The sequence below is a fragment of the Pectinophora gossypiella genome, chromosome Z, assembly GCF_024362695.1.
Source record: "Pectinophora gossypiella chromosome Z, ilPecGoss1.1, whole genome shotgun sequence".
NCBI classification, from domain to species: domain Eukaryota; kingdom Metazoa; phylum Arthropoda; class Insecta; order Lepidoptera; family Gelechiidae; genus Pectinophora; species Pectinophora gossypiella.
Window position 1 is genome coordinate 4,474,988 of NC_065433.1, and position 19,633 is coordinate 4,494,620.

The 19,633-nt window shown below is 39.4% G+C and overlaps 1 protein-coding gene across 33 annotated transcripts in view; it reads left to right on the forward strand.

Annotated features, from left to right (window-relative positions):
* The first annotated feature begins 4,115 nt into the window (after nt 1–4,115).
* The window catches only part of LOC126380053 (titin homolog), a 106,470-nt gene continuing 90,952 nt past the window's right edge, over nt 4,116–19,633 (forward strand). For 22 of the 33 annotated variants that reach the window (XM_050029175.1, XM_050029202.1, XM_050029187.1 and 19 more), the window contains exon 1: nt 4,117–4,267. In XM_050029175.1, coding sequence (XP_049885132.1) covers nt 4,152–4,267 — 116 coding nt within the window. In that variant the 5' untranslated portion in view covers nt 4,117–4,151. Of the gene's footprint in view, nt 4,268–9,413; nt 9,552–19,633 lie in introns of those variants that run through there. The other 11 variants (XM_050029205.1, XM_050029203.1, XM_050029209.1 and 8 more) reach the window with 4 other exon arrangements.

Consider the following 19,633-nt stretch of genomic DNA (forward strand, 5'->3'; position numbering starts at 1 on the left):
TGTTGAATAAATGATTCTGATTTTGATAATGTTATCTTATTTTATCTTTTATTTGTGTGTCCTCAAACAGCCTCCGTTGTCTTGTGGTTAGAGCGTTGGGCTCACGATCTCCGGAGGTCCGGGTTCGATTCCCGATAGGGACATTATCGAAATCACTTTGTGAGACTGTCCTTTGTTTGGTAAAGACATTGTGTGCGTCAAGCTAGCGGCCTCAAAAAAAAAATGGGCACGAAAAAATAATTTGACCATACCAAAAAATAGTACTCTTATTGAAAAAAATAGTACCTGTTGTAAAAAAATTAGTACCATCACGGTTCTGGATTAATAGCCATGTTTTATTGCACTTGCTAGCTTGACGGTGAGCGAAATTTGGCGAGAGTTAACGACAAGGTCTTTCGCTTTGATTTAAACGCCAAAAAATAGTATCGAAATAGTACTCACCCCCTGCAAAATACCGAAAGTAGTACTTCAACGGTTCCAAAGTTATAAAGGTAGTTCTTTGATCCCGCTAGCTTGACGTTTTGAAAATACCTATTATCTGGGGAATGCTTGCATACTTCAGTTTGTAACTAATGTCAATAAACTCGTATGAAATAGTACTCCCTACCATCATAATTTGGACCTGATTCTCTTTGTAGAAATATGTCAAAAAGTCATTATAACCTATGTCATACATTTATCAAGACGAGTACAGTCGCGAACAAAATTATTACACATGGTCAAGAATGTTGTCAGATTTCAGTATTTTTCCCCATTTTTGGGTAAAAATTGGTGAAGTGCCAGGGTTGTTAGATGAAAGTAATATCATTGTTGAAACTCTTTGAGTTATTCTACAAATACTGCAAATTGTTTATTAACAAACACTTCGATCCGTAACAAATTCAACATGAAGGTATAAATTATAAAATAAAACAGCAGATTAAAAATGTATTATGATGTATTAAAATCACAGATTGTTTTCGATAAGAACTAGACCCATGCAGCCATTTTCTATTAAAATTAGTGTATATGGGTGTATGCAATAGGAATTTTTTGTAATAGCAGCACTGAAGTGCAAAGAAATGGTAGGGTAGACCTCCAAAATGGCAATACTTACGAATAAATTGTGAGGTTATGTTATTGTCTACGTGACTGTATCAACAACAAATGTATGGCATAGGTTATGATGATTTTTTAACATTTCTACAAAGAGAATCGGATCAAAATTATGATGGTAGGGAGTACTATTTCATACGAGTTTATTGACATTAGTTACATACTGAAGTATGCAAGCGTTCCCCAGATAAGTAATAGGTATTTTCAAAACGTCAAGCTAGCGGGATCAAAGAACTGCCTTTATAACTTTGGAACCGTTGAAGTACTACTTTCGGTATTTTGCAGGGGGTGAGTACTATTTCGGTACTATTTTTTGGCGTTTAAATCAAAGCGAAAGACCTTGTCGTTAACTCTCGCCAAATTTCGCTCACCGTCAAGCTAGCAAGTGCAATAAAACATGGCTATATATCCAGAACCGTGATGGTACTAATTTTTTTACAACAGGTACTATTTTTTTCAATAAGAGTACTATTTTTTGGTATGGTCAAATTATTTTTTCGTGCCCATTTTTTTTTTGAGGCCGCTAGCTTGACGCACACAAGACATTGCAGGCTTGAATCACCTGATTGTCCGAAAATGTAAGATGATTCCGTGCTTCGGAAGGCACGCTAAGCCGTTGGTCCCGGGCTCCTAGGCCAAACACCTCCACCAACGCGCAGTGGAGCAGCGTGGTGGAGTATGCTCCATACCCCCTCCGGTTACTTGAGGGGAGGCCTTTGCCCAGCAGTGGGACGTGTGTAGGCTGTTTATGTATATGTATGTTATGTTTGTGTGTCGTGTGGACTCTATGGTGCACCGGCTTGCTTCTCAATCAGGGAGCGCCGATTCCAACTCCGATACCGGATTAGCGCCTGTAAGTTGTTAATTTATCTTAGGTGCTGTTTTCACTACACTGTTGCCTCGACCATTATAGACGGCGATACTCACCATCTTACGTCTGTCTAAAAGAAAGCTCGGTGAGGTGTGGGTAGTTAGTTCATCTTGTGATGGATGCAGCTCCGACTGCCCCAATTGCGATAAAGTCGTGAGCTTATGAAGGTATGTATGTTTGGTAAGAACTGGAGTTTTCATCTTGTAGTAGCTAGTTAGGTAGGTACTTACATATTATTAAGTATCTACGTATATACCGTTTTAATAACGTTTGTAAGTAATTATGTATTTTAATAGGTAAAATATGTTCAGATGACAGAAACAGAAAGGTAAAACAAAGAAAAGGAATTATTTATACGATTGCACATGAAAGTCATCGGAAAATATTGCATTTGGTATAAATTACTCTCCATTACAACTTAGGTAGCGAGGAATGTTGGCATTTATTCAAATGAGTCTTATTTACCTACTTTAAATAGGTATATTATATTCAAATGGAAAATTGGTTAGTACCTATATTAACTATTATTCCACCAGTCCCCAGTCCTTAGATATTTTATAAAACTTCAAACCGTTTAAACACTGGTAAGTATAGGTTTATTTACTTTTAAAATAGGACGAATAAGTCTTTATTTAAAATAGGCGAGGAGCTCGGTGTCGCAGCGGTAAACGCGCTCGTTCTGCGATTGTTAAAGTTAAGCAACTTTCGCAAAGGCCGGTCATAGGATGGGGGACCACAAAAAGAAAGTTTTCATCTCGAGCTCCTCCGTGCTTCGGAAGGCACGTTAAGCCGTTGGTCCCGGCTGCATTAGCAGTCGTTAATAACCATCAATCCGCACTGGGCCCGCGTGATGGTTTAAGGCCCGATCTCCCTATCCATCCATAGGGAAGGCCCGTGCCCCAGCAGTGGGACGTTAATGGGCTGATGATGATGATCAAGTCTTTATTTACATTTGAGGTATAATAGTTTGTGTGTTTTGACGTATTTTAGAGTAGGTATTTAATTTGACTATGTTATATATTTTATTAACTCTATTATTGACTAATTTCCAGCCTAAAAGCCAAAGGCTTTTGGACCATTAGGCTGCTTTACTCGTGTGCGTTGTGTTTGTCAGGTCAATTACCGACCTCATCAAACCTGGTGACAGGTTTATTATTGACCCGCCAAAGGCTTTTGACATGCATCACTGCTTGGGATATATACCTGCATATAAATCACCTTCCTATACAGTGTGTTAGTGACATCGTAACAAATACTGAGGGGGATATTCAGACAATGATTCTGAGTTAATATCAAGTGGAAATTCCGTCGCAAAATTCATATTTTGTTTTTGGGCTGTTTAAATTATTTTCAATCCTTTTGCAATGGAAAGTATTCGTCACGATGTTACTTACATTCCGCACAAGTACATACAAATAGGTATGGGTGTGAGCCATGTCAGGGGCCTTTGGCGGCTCTATAATAACCCTGACACCAGAGTTGAAGAGGTTGGTAATTCACCTCACAACCCACACGATAGAAGAAGATGGGTGTTAGTGATACCATTCTGAGTTAATATCAAGTGGAATTTCCTGACGGAAAATTCATGAAAATTTTATCGCTTTTTAAAATTATATTCCATATCCATCCAGTTCCATACTTTTGCGACGGAAAATTCCATTTGATAACAACTCACAATCATAGCCTGAATCATTCCTCAAAGTTTTCGTTACGATGTCACTAACACCCTGTATTTCGATAGCACAGGGTAACACAGACCTCCGCTACGTATATACGTAGCGTCTGAATCATATGATTCAGAACAATTTACTTATACTTAGGTAGTACATTGTTAGATTTAATTTATTGTTGCTTTAAATTATTAGCCTATATAGGTACTTACCTATTTTTACTCTATCAGTAAAGTGGAAAATGTTTTCAATTTCGTGGCCACAGAGGGTACAACTTTTGTGAGGCCTAATGGTCCACGTTTTGGCGTAATTTAGTTTCACGGGAGGTAATTACCGTTGCGATCAGCTGTTGCGGCCGCGTGGTGGCGTCCGCGTCGGTCGTCCAGTGTGCGAAATATTCGCGGCGAACACTCGCGCTACATTTTTCCGTATTATTTATAGAAAACCGGCGGGCGGGAGAGCGCGCGCGCACACGGCCAGCCGCGCGCGGCCCGAGAGGACCCGACTGGAGCCCTATGGAGCCCCCAGCGTTCCCGGCTGCCGGGCTGCACACGGTGCGAGCGGCGCCCGGCAGCGCCGCCGCCCTCGTCCTGCCCCTGCCTTCTGGAACTCCGCCCTTCCGCTACCAATGGTACGTTCTATTTCTAACTACGCTTTTTTCGTGCTTTTTCACGCGTCATAAACATGTTCGCGTGTGTCGGTGCACTGTTGCATTCCCGGTTGAGATTGGGACATGTTTTCGGGATCGGTTGATGGTAGTCTAAATGCGCCGGAGCAGTGGTTGCGGTAGTTGTAGTGTAAGGGTGGGGGATAAGGTGCATAGCCGCGGAGCCGCGCGTTGCCGTCGCGCCGGTAGCGTTGTTTGTTTTTGACGTGTCGATGTATAAATACAGAACCAGGAAGTCTGCAAGAGACACGACTCGCCGTTTGTTCCGAACTGTAATGTAATAGTGATTTGGGCCGAGAATACATGGAAAAATGTCTGTATAGAAGTTTCCGACATTGCGTCTTAGGTTTCGTGTCTAAGGCCAAGTCTCAGCAACGGCTAACACACAACATACATTAACATTTAAAACAGAAATTTTAACATTTTCTCTGTGATTTGAAACACATGCAGCTGATTTTAAAAGCTTGTTGTTGGATTCCAAACACTCTGGTTTTTTAGCATAATATGTAGGTAGGTAGGTAAATGCCTGAAGGATACGATGATCGATGATAACGAAGTACTACTGTAGGAATTCGCGACAAGTTTTGACAAATAGGCACCACTATTAATGCACCACTATTATAGAAATCCATGCGAAAATGGAAATATTGACGAAGTGCTAAGTAGTATAAAATGTTAAAGAAAAATAAAATTACTCTGTTTTTAAATAGGAAGTGCGAGAGCATTTTGTAATGTAAATAAACAAAGTTACTTATATAACTAACATACTTACGTGTGCCGTGAAACTAGAAAAATAAATAATATTAAGTATACAGAAGCAATGCAATCCGCGTACTTAAAGTGCAAATGGGTACTTATTGTTTTTTTTGACTTGACTTATTGTAGATTTGCCCTCAATGGCATTAACTACTCATTAAAAAATCATACGTACATGTCCCATACCCTGTCTGACATATTGACAATAGCAAAAGGTGCAAATCAGTTTCGCTAAAAATTACGTCAGTTAGCGACATCAGCGACGAAATGGGGAGCAAAATAAAAAAAAAAAACAAAATTTAAGACAACAGGCCTGAGGGTGCCCAGTAGTAGGTATTGCAATGGGTGTGGGACGTCTGGGGTCTGGGACATTATTATAGTCTCAGAGATTTGGAATTGGAATGTAGGAATATATTTTTTATTTAACTATAAGCTAGATACTGTTTGTGTGCGGTATGGGTACTTAGTTCATCTTGCGATGAATGTACCTCTGACTACCCCAAATTGGGTACAGTCGTGAGCTGTGAGCGAAAGAATCTAGATATAAACGAAGGGTCCAAACTATATCCGAAGGCATGTAGGACTTCCAAGGAAGAAAAACCAACCAACGTGGTAAGGTCTTCCAAAACATTACAATACATACGTAAACTCCATTTCTCCAACCATTTCTCACCGAGATAAGTAGAGACTATGGAATTCCATTTGCGTCGATCCTGACACACTTCTCTTGCTTCCTCCATATCATCAATCGTTTCATAAGCGCACGCAGGTTCAGAGTAGATCCAAAAGAATTAGGAATCATAAATTCAAATTCAAACAATACGACTAAACCAACCAATGGCCAGTAACACTTTTTTAATAATTGGCCTAGGTATATGTATAGGTCCCTACGTCCCACTGCTAGGCACATGCCTCCCCTCAGTCAATCGGAGGGGGTACGGAGAATGCTCCATTTCGTTGGTCCACTGCGGGTTGCGGATTTGATGAATCTATAGAAAATTACCTACCTATGCAATGGAATGTTGGGTCGGGTGGTAAACATACATACATAAACTCACGCCTATTTCCCGCCGGGGTAAGCAGAGAAAATGGAAATCCATTTGCTTCGATCCTGTCACACTTCTCTTATTCATGAGTCGGGGTTAAGGATGGTAAAATAAATATGAATATATAAACAACTAGAGAATAAAGAATGATACTAAGTACGTAACAGAAGATAACTCTCCGCCTTGCACCAATTCGTATCGGGCGCCGATCTCACCCCCTCTGAGTCTAACTAGAGCAATTAATCTAAAAAAGCAATATAGCTATTTGACATTTGTTTGCATTGTGCGTACTTTTATATGCGCAAATGTCAAACTACAATATTGGTTTTTGAGATGAACTGCTTCGATGTGGCCTTTTTAACCCGATGATCGCACTCGGTACCTATTGTGGCGCGTAGTGGGTATCAATAGTTTAAGTAAATTGTAGTAATTTTAAAGCGGAATGTTCATCAGGACAAACCCTTTTGGGGTTTATTGATGTGATCTATTGTTTTTAGTTTATAAGTTTGTATAAGTTTAAAATTAATAAAAAATAAATAAATAAATAACCCTCCAGATCTGGTGCGTGTTTAGAGTTGTTGCATAACAACATAAGCTTATGAACATATCCCTGGGGTAGTGTACCTACAGAGGTACAGACCAGCCCATCGAAAGATGAATTCCGCTGCCGAATGAACTAAGTACCGAGTTTTCTGTTAGACGGGACGTGATAGATAGCGAACAGTATCGCTGTCTGTAATGGTCGAGCCAACTGTGTGAAAAAAGTGCAGTTAAGACAAGTTAATAACTCATTGGTGCAAGTACGGTACCGCGGTGAGGTATAGCGTGGTACGGTACATCTACATTCTGCGCTTAACCTCTCGCACTCTAAGTACGATCCGCACCACTCGCCCAACTGGGCACCCTCAGGCCTGTTGTCGTAGACTTTGTACCGGGAGCCTTCAGCGCTCCCCATTTGTCCGGTCAAGTAGTTAATGCCATCTGCGGCAAATCGACAATAAGTCACGTTAAAAAAAAGGATCCGCACCAGCGATGTGCCGTTCCCAAAATGGGAATATTCCCGGTAGTAAAAACGCGCAAAAGTTGTTTAGATCCCCAACCGGGATTCGAACCCTTCACACTACGATGCAAGTCACGCATTCTCCGAACTGGGCTATCACGGATTTACTCTACTGGACTGAGAATATAGAGAAAGTTTAGAAAGTTATAGAGCGCAACTTAGCAGAAACTTTCCGTAGGGTCATTCATTTGAAGAGTAATCCTTTTTTTTTTTGACGTGACTTATTGTAGATTTGCCGCAACTACTTGACCGGACAAATGGGGAGCGCTGAAGGCTCTCACCCGGTACAACGTTTAAGACAACAGGCCTGAGGGTGCCCAGTTGGGCGCGAACCTCGGCTCAGGGCGTCGTCTGAGAGGAAAAATATTTGAAAGAATTAATCGACCCTAGTGGGTCGATAGCGATAAGCTCTGAATGAGGGAAAAAGAGTAATCCAATTCTGCTACTAATAAAGAGTTTTATCACCTTAAGACAGGATCAGAGTACAAGGATTGGGTAGTTTCCTAGGTGAAAAATAAATTATGAAATGAATACTAAATAAAAACAGATAATAAGTGCGACATTTTGAGACACGTTTTTCCATGGCGTCACAGGTTGCTTTTTCATACAAATTCCATAATCGTTTCGTGTTTTAACGTTTAGTAAAAAGTAACTGATTTGCCTAGTTGGAAACTACCCTATTTGAAAAAAGAAACAGGAGCCATCGTTATGTCGTTACTAAGAGTTTTACAACAGGCACATTTCGACGTGGACTGTACATCACCGCCGCGCAGATTCGTACGCATAATCTAATCTAATTCTACCTATACTATATTATACATTTGCATTCAGTGTAGTCTGTACTGTCACCCGCGAAAATCCATCTCAAAATGAGCCCGCTTTGGCCTCTTTTGTCCGCTTGCGTATGATGAGCATACGAACTAAATCCAGAATATACTTATAAGTGCTTTCTGTCTTGTTTCCTTATTATTATTTTTATTATTTTTTGCTGTTTTTTTCAATGATTATTATTTGTAAAATTATTATAAAAAATAAAATATATTATGCCGTGAAAACACATAGCGTGAAGGATAATAGTCCTGCTTATGCATGAAATAGGCTGTAGTATCAAAACTAGGTTGAAACAATTTAGATAGCCATAACATCTTTTGTTATTGTTGTTATTACCCATAAATCCATAATGTCTATAAAGTCAGAGGTAAGACGCAATTCCTCGACCCGGAATGCTAAGCTAAGAATATTACATTTTTGACATTTACTTTAGCTAAAGCTCTAGCTAACATTTTTATACTGAAAACAAATTCTTATATTACTTTATCAGCTTCATCGCGATATTTAATTTGAAAACGTTTTTATTCGCCGTAAAATGTCAGATAAATATAATTTTATGTTTGCAGCAGATTTTACAGCGAGCTAAACACTTTCTAATAGCTTTCTTCGCAGCGCTCTAATATAAAACGGCTAGTTCCCAATGATGTCAGCCAAGGTTTACCTTATACTGCCCAAAAATAAATATGAGATCAGGAATGTTATTTGTCGTAGCCGAAGCCCCAGGGCGCCACCTTGCGGAGCGGTAGTAGCGACATCTGTTGTCGATCGATAGTAACTCTCAGCGCGGCTATGAAGCGCCACCTGTAGGGATCTCTTGGTACCGCTTTCATAGCTCACGTTTTTCACGAGACGACTTAGGCGCATCTTTGTTCCGCTGTAGCTTTCTTAGATGGACTCGCAATGTTTTTCTTTACAGAGTCGGATTATTTTTGATTCTCGAATAGATAAATGTAAGAACTATATTAAGTAAATTGACTAATGTTACGGACAAATATGTTCATTATTGTCATTAATAACTGACAATAATAACAGTTACCTAAGTGTTTGAATATTTCCAATAGTGCCGGAGAAGTTTCATAGATCGGAGCTATCTAAAGTGTTCGGTAGGACCTTTCATAATTTTAACCACACTTACTCGAAAAAGTTTTCAAAGGAAGTAACTACACCTACTTCGGTTTAATAAGGGCTATAAATCGTTGAATATTAAGATAATGTCTCTTACAGTAGCATACATTTTTGACGTAGGCAACGTTATGGTGCTTACCGGTAAATTACTAGATTACGAGTACATAAAGTACATATAAAAAAAACTTATACATCTGAAACAATCCGTGGCGCGAAAATGACGCGTCTTCGTTTCCGTGCGAAGCGCTGGCGTTTCGTAAACAGAGCAGTGGCGCAGGCGTCGCTCACACAAAAATACCCGTGCGTGCCGCAGTCCGCGGCTAGCCATCGCGAACTCTCGACCGATATGCGCTCCCGAGATGGGCAGTACCTGTTGCAAGGGTGACGCGGCCGGCGGACCCATCAGGTCCAACTCCTCGATCTACAGCAGGTATTTGTGGCTGGCTATCGTCCTTGCGCAAGAGTTCCGCGGTGTCCCCTGGGTGCTACGTCCGCTTACCCCCTGTCCGTACGTAGCGGTTAAGTGCTAAGCTCCAGTGCAGTGGTAACCTAGAGTAGCATCAGTGTCTAGAGAAGTATCACCTCGCCGCCATTGATCAATTTTTAGACATTTTAGGCTCATCTCATTAATAGATTACGTAGCAGAGTGCGAAGTGCAGTGGTTATACATTAACATAGAATAGTTTTGGCTTAACGTGTTCGTTGGATGATAGAACTATATTTTGTCATCTTTTATTTGAAATAATTTGGAGTTACTTGGCAGTTTAGCGTATGTGTGTTTAATTATCATAATCATCTTTAGCAGTCATCGCATCTTCTACTAATTAAGTATACCTATTTAATGTCTTATCTTTAGCCTTGTATCTATATGTAACTATTCAGTGTCATTGAAGTACTATTGGCAAGAAACTACTAATTATTTCATGATATTATAATGTCGAGGTCCGAGGTACCTAAGTGCTTATCGTTAGACGCATGAAAACTTATAAATAATCGATATTAAAATTTCGATGTTTATAACACTTACCCTATTTCATTGAAACCTTGCATGTAGTTGATACATATTTCAACTGTCAATATTTCATAATGAATTAATAGTTTCATTTATATGTTTTAGGATTTTGGTGTCTGTTTTATGCGTTTCAATTTCTATTTGGCTTATGCGACTGTATTTTAGTTCGACTTTTCACAGTGCTACGACGATGAGGAATGAATCGGATATTATACTTATTAGTTATAATTAAATACATAACCTCACACCCGCGATGCCTAATGGGGTGGACAGAGCAACAAAGTAATCAAAGACAACTTGCAACCACCGTTTATACTATGTTAGAAAGGACAATCCCTCTGTCGGATTTTACGACATCCCGGGAAGCTGATCGTGTTCTATGTTTTTAATATGCTCTCAGAACAGCATAGAAGCAATTGAACCATAAAAAATACTTTTAATTACAGCGCGGGTTGCTGTGTATGTCATAAGCCGCTACTTGTACAATACAATACAGTACAATACAATACAATACAAATCCACTTTATTGCACTAAAATAAAAAGAAATAATTACAAAAAGACTCTTAACTAAGTACATGGCTTATCCGAATGAAGTAACATTTTGATTTTTGACACTGTAAGTTTGTAACTTTCTATGGCTAAAATTATGGCTTTTTTTTGCTCTAGGATGTTCTATAGGCATTGGTGTAGCTAAGATTTTGTCTAGACGTGGCACCTGTCTAGCTGAACTAACCAGTGATTGAACAATAAATATTTTGTTTCAATAATTATTAATCATACGAACTTATTTCTTAAAATAAATCTAAACATATCTATTCTTGCGAGGTGTTTCAATTTTTTTTTATCAGAAGTGTACTTTCTATTTTGCTAGGTCTGGCATGGAAGGTTTTAGGATGTGGGCATATGCCTGTATTATCCTAATAGTGCTTATAAATAAACTAGTTCTTGATATTAGTCCGTTAACGGATTTCTGGTATATTTTCATACAACATCTATTGGAGAAATAAAAGTTATAGTGTACTACAGTAGTTAATTGTGGCCATTAATTCCATCACTGACAAATTACTCTTAATATTCACTTCTATAATCCCTAAAACTCCGAAGCTAAGACTTTCGCTGTAACACCGAAATAGTGGGGAACCTTGACGAAAATATTAACTTATTTATAAAACTCCATATCGCTACTATCGGCGCGGTGACAGATTTAACGTTCTCTACCGTTTGTTACGGGAAGTTCTGTACAAACGAACAGCTTTTTTTCCTCGACTGTCCTTTTATTGTGTACTTTTTTCATGAATCTACGAAAATCACGTGATTAATCTCTGGGGGGTTAAAATGGCCACATCGAAGCTATCTAAGAAATCAATATTGCAATTTGACATTTGCGCACATAAAAGTAAGTGCGCAATGCAAACAAATGTCAAATAGCAATATTGCTTTTTTATATGAATCGCTTCGATGTGGCCATTTTAACCCCCAGCTCTTCTCTTAAGTTTGATGCATGGTTATGAGCAAGTGCTTATAAATAAACTAGTTCTTGATATTAGTCCGTTAACGGATTTCTGGTATATTTTCATACAACATCTATTGGAGAAATAAAAGTTATAGTGTACTACAGTACACTACTCATCATCATCATCATCATGAGCAAGTAACCAATGCCCAAGCAATGATTATGTAAGTAGTTACTGAAATACAATCTCTCCTATTTGTCGAAAGTTACAATATCTAGAGGAAAAAAATCTGCGTTTGCCCTGTTCGGGGAATTCAAATTCAAATTCAAATTAAAAAATATCTTTATTCAGTAGGTAACATAGCTACACTTTGAATCGTCAATTTTTACATAACGAACGTCTCATCCGCCTAAAACTACTGCAGCTTCTCACAACCTGTATAGCCGGGGAAAAGAAGCTGCAAGAAAAACCTCGGCACAGGGCCCTAGACGTTCTTTAAAAAAAATAAATAAAAATAAACATATGCATATGCATGGGCATACAACGACCTGCGCGTCCAGTACAATAACGCGCTCAGAGTGCTGTTGGGGCGACCGTGGCGCTGCAGTGCGTCGGGCATGTTTGCGGAGGCGCGCATTGATGACTTCTATGCCTTTATGCGGAAGCGCAGCGCCTCCTTGCTGTCGCGGCTCCGCGGCGCTACCAACACCATTCTGAGTGTGTTTGCTGATAAGTGGGACTCCCCATTGCTGCGCCGATGGGTGATGCTCCACCTCTCTTAAGTTTTCATTTGCTCTGTTTTATACTAACCCTAGCTTTAAGTTTGCATTGTTACTAGAACATCTATGGACCTGTGTCTGAAAATAAATAATTTGAATTTGAATTTTGAATGCGTGACTTACTTAGTGTCACGGGTTTGAAATCCTAGCTCGGGCTCTAAGAGTTTCAATCAACGTTTGGATCATAGATATCACGTGGTTTTCAGAATTTGTGCCCAGTAGAATAGGCTCGCTCCCTATTACATTGAACTTCAACATAGCCGGCAACGAGTGGTTGTACCTACTTATACTATATTTAAGTGGCACACGGGATTTATTTTAAATGTCTTTACAATACAAATACAAAGAAATAATTACAAAAAGTATCTTAACTAAGTACATGGCAAATGGCGGCCTTATCGCTTAAAGCGATTTCTTCCAGACAACCATAAGGTGAGGAAAAATGTAAAAAAATAAATAATTGAAAGATTGCGGGTACAAACTATAAGTACAACTTATTACCAATAAATACATGCAAATAAATATATAACATACTTACAAATATAATATTACGTAACCTGTATACATAACCTAACATATATACCTACTTATATAAATAGTACACACAAAATACCTAATAATAAGCAACTCAAGAGCTTCAGAATATGAGCACTACAACACACTTTATTATAAAAACAGAACCATTAACAGTCCTTTTATTTTATACACTTGTTGACAATTGCAACATAAAAATACCTTTAAAAAAAAAGGTTATAAAAAAATATTAATTCTTTACTATTTTTAAATTAATTTTGTATTCATCGAACTTCTCTTATTGTCGGACGTGTTTGTAACGTTTATAATTTCTACTAAAACCGAATTATATACGAAGTGGCAAAACAATCAGCGTTTCCTTTAATATAGTCTGCGAGTGGTGAAATAATCAATCCACACACATTTTAAACAACACTCCTTATATTTTACCCAAATCATTGCACCATCGACTCGCCTCTCTTACTTAAAAAAAAAAACCGCCTTACGTCCCATTCATTAACCATCCTCCTTTCATACCATCAACAATCAAATTCCCATTCATTATCCTTCCGTAGTATTCTCGCTTTCCTACATATATACCTCTGCCTACCCCTTCAGGGACACATGCGTGACGCTATGTTATGTTTGAAAAAAGAACATGTACCTGACCTAGACCATATACCAAACTATTTAAGAATTATATTCAGCCATTCAATAAATTTATTTAAACGTAAACCTTTTAAGTAACAGCCTGAATTATTCTTCTCTCGTGTGGGTTGTCAGTTGATCGACTTCATCGCATCAACTACTTAAATATAAGTTCGGTAAAAAGTGATCAGTCTGCAATATTCTAACCATATTACAAATCATAAAAGGATTTTTGTGTTATGTCACTACCAAGATACGAACCCGGGACCTCCGGATCGAGAGCCCAATTCTCAACCACTCGACCACTGAGGCCAGTAATAGACGGCAATTAGTCTTTATTAGGTAGGTCATATATCTGGACTTTCGAATTATTATTATAAGAATTAGCGTATTTGTATATTCATATTAAAAATTAATAAAAAAAAAATAGTATCAAAAATATGATGGTAGGGCTGGCAGAGGAAGACCGAGAAGGACTTACGATGACCAAATTGGAGATGTCCTTAGAAAAGGTTTATCTACTCTGAACTGGCGTGCGTGTATAAAGCGATTGATGAATGTGGAGGAAGCAAGAGAATTGTGTCAGGATCGAAGCAAATGAAATTCTATAGTCTCTGCTTACCCCGGTGGGAAATGGGCGTGAGTTTATGTATGTATGTACTACTTATCACAAATAATGGAAGAATTGTTTGTTATACGTAGCATAACACTAGAATGACCTTCAAACCGCATTACCTGTGATACTCATATTTTAGAACAATTGAATTCGCGTCCATTTCACAGTAAATCCGATGATCCGGTACACGCGCCGCGCCGCCGGTGGTATTCCGGTACACGGTACTCGGTACCCGGCACCCGGTACTCGGTACTCGGTACCCAGTACCCGGTAAATGGATTAATCAAATAGCCTTCGACATGATTGAATTCAAAACCCTGCACTATGCAAGTATACCTCTGTAGCCTAGAATATCTATTCTCTCCCTTTATTTAAGAGCTGCGCTCTTGTCGGTGGAGTAATCGCCTTCAATACTCCATAGATAGGGCGTGTAGAACGGTGGTTGTCCCAATCGCCTTCCGTTCCGCAGTACACCGACCAATTTCTCAATTGGTGATGTTCTAGATAGAGCCTTACCAGAATCCATTTCCTCGGCCTCCAACCAGTACTGATACCGCTGCTGCCCGGCATATATCTATTACGGGTAACATAAAAATAAATGTTGCCTTTCCGTAAACAGCTTTTAAAAGTACATAAGATCACGCTTATTTCCTGTTGGGGTAGGCAGAGAACAGGAAGTTCCACCTACTACGATCTTGACACACCACTTTCGCTTCCACCACTCATCTGTCTTCTTGCATGCACGTAGTAAGTGTAATTACATGGTCCCTGCCTACCCCAACTGGAATTACATAAATAAACAGCCTATATACGTCCCACTGCTGGGCACAGGCCTCCCCTCAATCAACCGGAGGGGGTATTTATTTTTTATTTTATTTAATCGTTTATTGCAAACTTTACAGCTTATAATAATCTTAATTAAAGTTGCGATGTTAAAAATCTTATACTAGCCAATTACAAAGTTTGACAAATTAAATTTTATAAAGCGGAAAGTGAAATATAAAGATTAATTCTAAAGATAAATTAATTAATGGAGCATACTCCACCACGCTGCTTCACTGCGGGTGAGTGGAGGTGTTTTTACGGGATCAACGGCTTAACGTGCCCTCCGAAGCACGGAATCATCTTACTTTTTCGGACAATCAGGTGATTCAAGCCTGAAAAGTCTTTACCAAACAAAGGGCAGTCTCACAAAGTGATTCCGACAATGTCCCCATCGGGAATCGAACCCGGACCTCCAGATCGTGAGCCTAACGCTCTAACCACTAGACCACGGATGCTGTTAAACTGGAATTAGGTATGATCATATCTATGTATAGACATGCAAAAACAAATATAAATAATGTTGTTCACACCCACTCTTCGCTATGTTTGAGTCCCATGTAATATCCATGGGAGCGAGCTAAATTAAAAAAATAATACGCAAATACATAATACTTATATAAAATCGCTTCTATTTCCCACCGGGGTAAGCAGAGACTATGGAAATCAATAGTAAAAATAATAATAAAAAAAATATTTATTTATAGCATTAGAGATACAATAAAAAAAATAAGAAAAAAATAATAATATTGTCTCGGCTATCCTAATGATTATGGCTTAAGGTGTCTCCGAAGCACGGAATATTCATATATTCTCTAACAATCGAATAATTCCGCCTGTAACCCAAGGTAACAAAGGCGAGTCTCACAAAGTGATTTCGACAGTGTCCTCAGCAGGAATCGAACCCGAACCTCCAGATCGTGAGCTGACCGCTTTAATCACGGGCACTGTTGAACGTGATTGCATAAAATCTTTCTGATACGTTCTCCATGTAGATATTGATTTAAAACGCCTAGAAGATATTTACAGCAGCGCTGGTCTGTGCTAATATTTGGGACAAAGAATCTAAATATACCTCCCGTCATATTCAAGTGGGTTTATCAATGCGCGGCCAATTTGTAATTGAAACAGTCGTAAAACAGGCAAATTACTGGTGAAACTTATACTTTTTTTTTGACCTGACTTATTGATTTGCCGCAGATGGCATTAACTACTTGGCCGGACAAATAGGGAGCGCTGAAGGCTCTCACCCGGTACAACATTTAAGACAGGCCTGAGGGTGCCCAGTTGGGCGCGAACCTCCGCTCAGGGCGTCGTCTGTGAGGAAAAATATTTGAAAGAATTAATCGACCCTAGTGGGTCGATAGCGATAAGCGCTGATTGAGGGAAATTGTCGACCACGCCGGCGGGTCGGTATCGGATACTGAGAGTAAAAGAACAATGTGTAATGCGTATTTGCATAACATTCGCATTTCGCATAACACTCTTTACATAGCTTTTCGCAGGCGTCATACACGCATCCCCGAAGACCCATTCGTATATACCTATAGAATGGCCCCGATTCCTGCAGACACCGCCTAATTTTATTTAAAGTTATATCCGTCATTTTCATATCCGTCGAAAAGGAAAGGGACGGATGATTCACAGCTCTTAATTTTAGGAAGAATGAGTTAATGAATGAATAACCCGGGCGAATCAAAAGGTACGTCGTTGGTATGCAATCCGTTTGACGTGCTGTCTACTTAACTGTATCTGGTTATTGACGGATGTAAAATTTTTAGACGGTTGGTTTAGATTTGTGCTTAAAATTGACGTGTGTTCCATAAATTTTATGCTTGTCGATTACCCGTCCCTTTCCTTTTCGGCGGATTAGAAAATGACAGATATAACTTAAAATAAAATTAGATGGTATTTACAGGAATTAGCACCAATATACACCCAATCTTTGCCAGCTACGTTTAAGCGTAGTACAAAGAATAATACTACGTATAGGATGGTAATTCCGCGCCCCGCGCTAATTCGTATCTAGCGCCGACCTCACCCCCTCTGGGCCACAATTTAGTCATAGAGTAAGGAAAAAATACTACGTATAGAACGGCAACTCTCTACAGCGGTTGGGCTAAGTTTACCTCACTCCCCTCGGTCTTATTTTAGTCTTCAATTGTATGGGCGTTAGACGTCACACATAGGTGCGCGTGTACGATGACGTCAATGTGTAGAGTCTGTGTAAAACGAGGTTTTTGTATGAAGTGTTCGGGCTGTGCTTTAGTCCTGAATAGCAGTAAAACGTCAAAGAGTAAGGAGGAGAGGATTTTTGTATGGAGTCTCCGGGGTGTGGTTTAAGTATTTGTTATGTTATGAGAGCGTACGGACCTGGTCTCGCTCACACTTATGCGTTAGACGGCGGTAAAAATCTCTCTTCTTCTATCGTGTGGTTTGTGAGGTGGATTACCTTCCTCATCAACCCTGGCGTCAGGGTTACTATTGAGCCGCCTAAGGCCCCTGACATGACTCATGTAACGACTACGTACTTACATCAGTAAGTAGTAACCGGGACCAACGGCTCCGGAGTCTCCGGGGTGTGGTTTAAGAGCCCCAACGCCCATAAGTATAATGTCTGACCAGAAATTGGTATTGAAGACCTAACCTGCAGGGTTCATAAAATTATCGATCGAATCAATAAGTTTTGTCGAAATCGATAAGTTTATTTTGTCCTTAACATGCGTGCTACGTGATTTAGTTCGTATTTTAACAGAACGATATGACTTATTTGGGTTCACACAATTATATCGTCAGAATTGGGTCGTGTACAAGGTTCAAGATGAATTATGAAATTCTGATTACTAAATAAAGACAGATCTAAAACTAACGAAAAACATTTTCTTTTTTCTATTTAAATTATTTATGAATTTTAATCATGACAAACGTAATAATAAGTCCGACATTTTATCACGTTTTCCTATGACGTCACAGTGTGCTTTTTCATACAAATTCCATAGTAATTTCGTGTTTTGACGTTTAGTAAAAAGTAACTGATTTGACTAGTTGGAAACTAGCCTAAATGACCGTGACAAAATTTTATCACGTTGCCTACTGCGTCACCTACTGGATAGTGAGATGTGGACATACTTAGAAGCTCTCTAAGTAAAAGCAAACTTTGTAAACATACGAGTATTTTTCACTGAAAAGATTTAGAGCCACACTATTCATAGCCTACTATACGTTCCATGTAAACAAATATTTCAGTCGAGACTCGAGAGAAAATAAAAAAAATCACATTGACCTATTTATTACGAAGCAATTTCCAAGGTTACATGAAATTAAAGCTAAGACATATATTATAATAACTATTCTACTGAACTGGGAATTATAAAAAGCACAGAATGCGTTACATAGGTGTTTTTCATCCCGAAACATAACATAACATAGCATAAAGTCGCATAGCATAGCATAAGCGTAGCATAACAAATACTTTATTGCACACACAGGAATTACAAGACAAAAGAGAAACAATGAAGAGTTCAATAGGGGCTGAATGTGAGGGTGTTGTTCATTGATATACTATGGCGCTGTAACACAGCAGTTATCAAGAGGCTTCCTCTTCAACCGTGTTGGTTGCAAGGTCGGTAACTGACAGGTGTAATTACAGGGTGTTAGTGACTTCGTAACGAAAACTTTGAGGGATGATTCAGACCATGATTCTGAGTTGATATCAATGGAATTTTCAATAATAATCATATAACGGCCTCCGTGGTCTAGTGGTTTGAAGGTTGGGCTCTCGATCCGGAGGTTCCTGGTTCAAATCCAGGTGGGGACATATCACGAAAATCACTTAGTGATACCTAGTTCGGTTAGGACTTTACAGGCCTTAGAGCAACACGGACCTCCGCTACAGGCTCATCACCTGATTGTCCGAAAGTAAGATGATTCGTGCTTCGGAAGGCACGTTAAGCTGTTGGTTCTGGTTGCTACTTACTGATGTAAGTTAGTACTCGTTACATGAGCCATGTTAGGGGCCTTTGACGGCTCAATATTAACCCAGGGTTGATGGGGTTGATAATCCACCTCACAATCCACGCGAAGGCAAAGTTACGCATCCGGGATGCGTAAGTTTATCTTCTCATTTAGGGATGCGGCATCCCTAAATGAGTAGGCAGAAGGACGTAATCAGAATACAAGTTCCAGACGTATTTTTTATGTTCGTTACTCGTTAGTTTATATCTGTATTACAATCAGTCTCAATCAGTGCTTATTGCTATCGACCTACTAGGGTCGATTAATTCTTTCAAATATTTTTCCTCTCAGACGACGCCCTGAGCCGAGGTTCGCGCCGAACTGGGCACCCTCAGGCATGTTATCTTAAACGTTGTACCAGGTGAGAGCCTTCAGCGCTCCCCATTTATCCGGCCAAGTAGTTAAGGCCATCTGCGGCAAATCTACAATAAGTCACGTCAAAAATTGAATGAATTAGATGAACGAAGATGGATTCCGTCTACTTGACCTACTTTGTAGTACAATGCAGATCATCGCTCGATTAGTTACCAGTGTGCATATCATTTGTGTTCGATGGGACATGATCGCGCGTTTGGCCGGTCTCCAGAGGATTGGCGAAGCTTGCGCAAGCGACTCGACGCCAGCACGTCCCCCTGAAACGCACTATCCCGAGA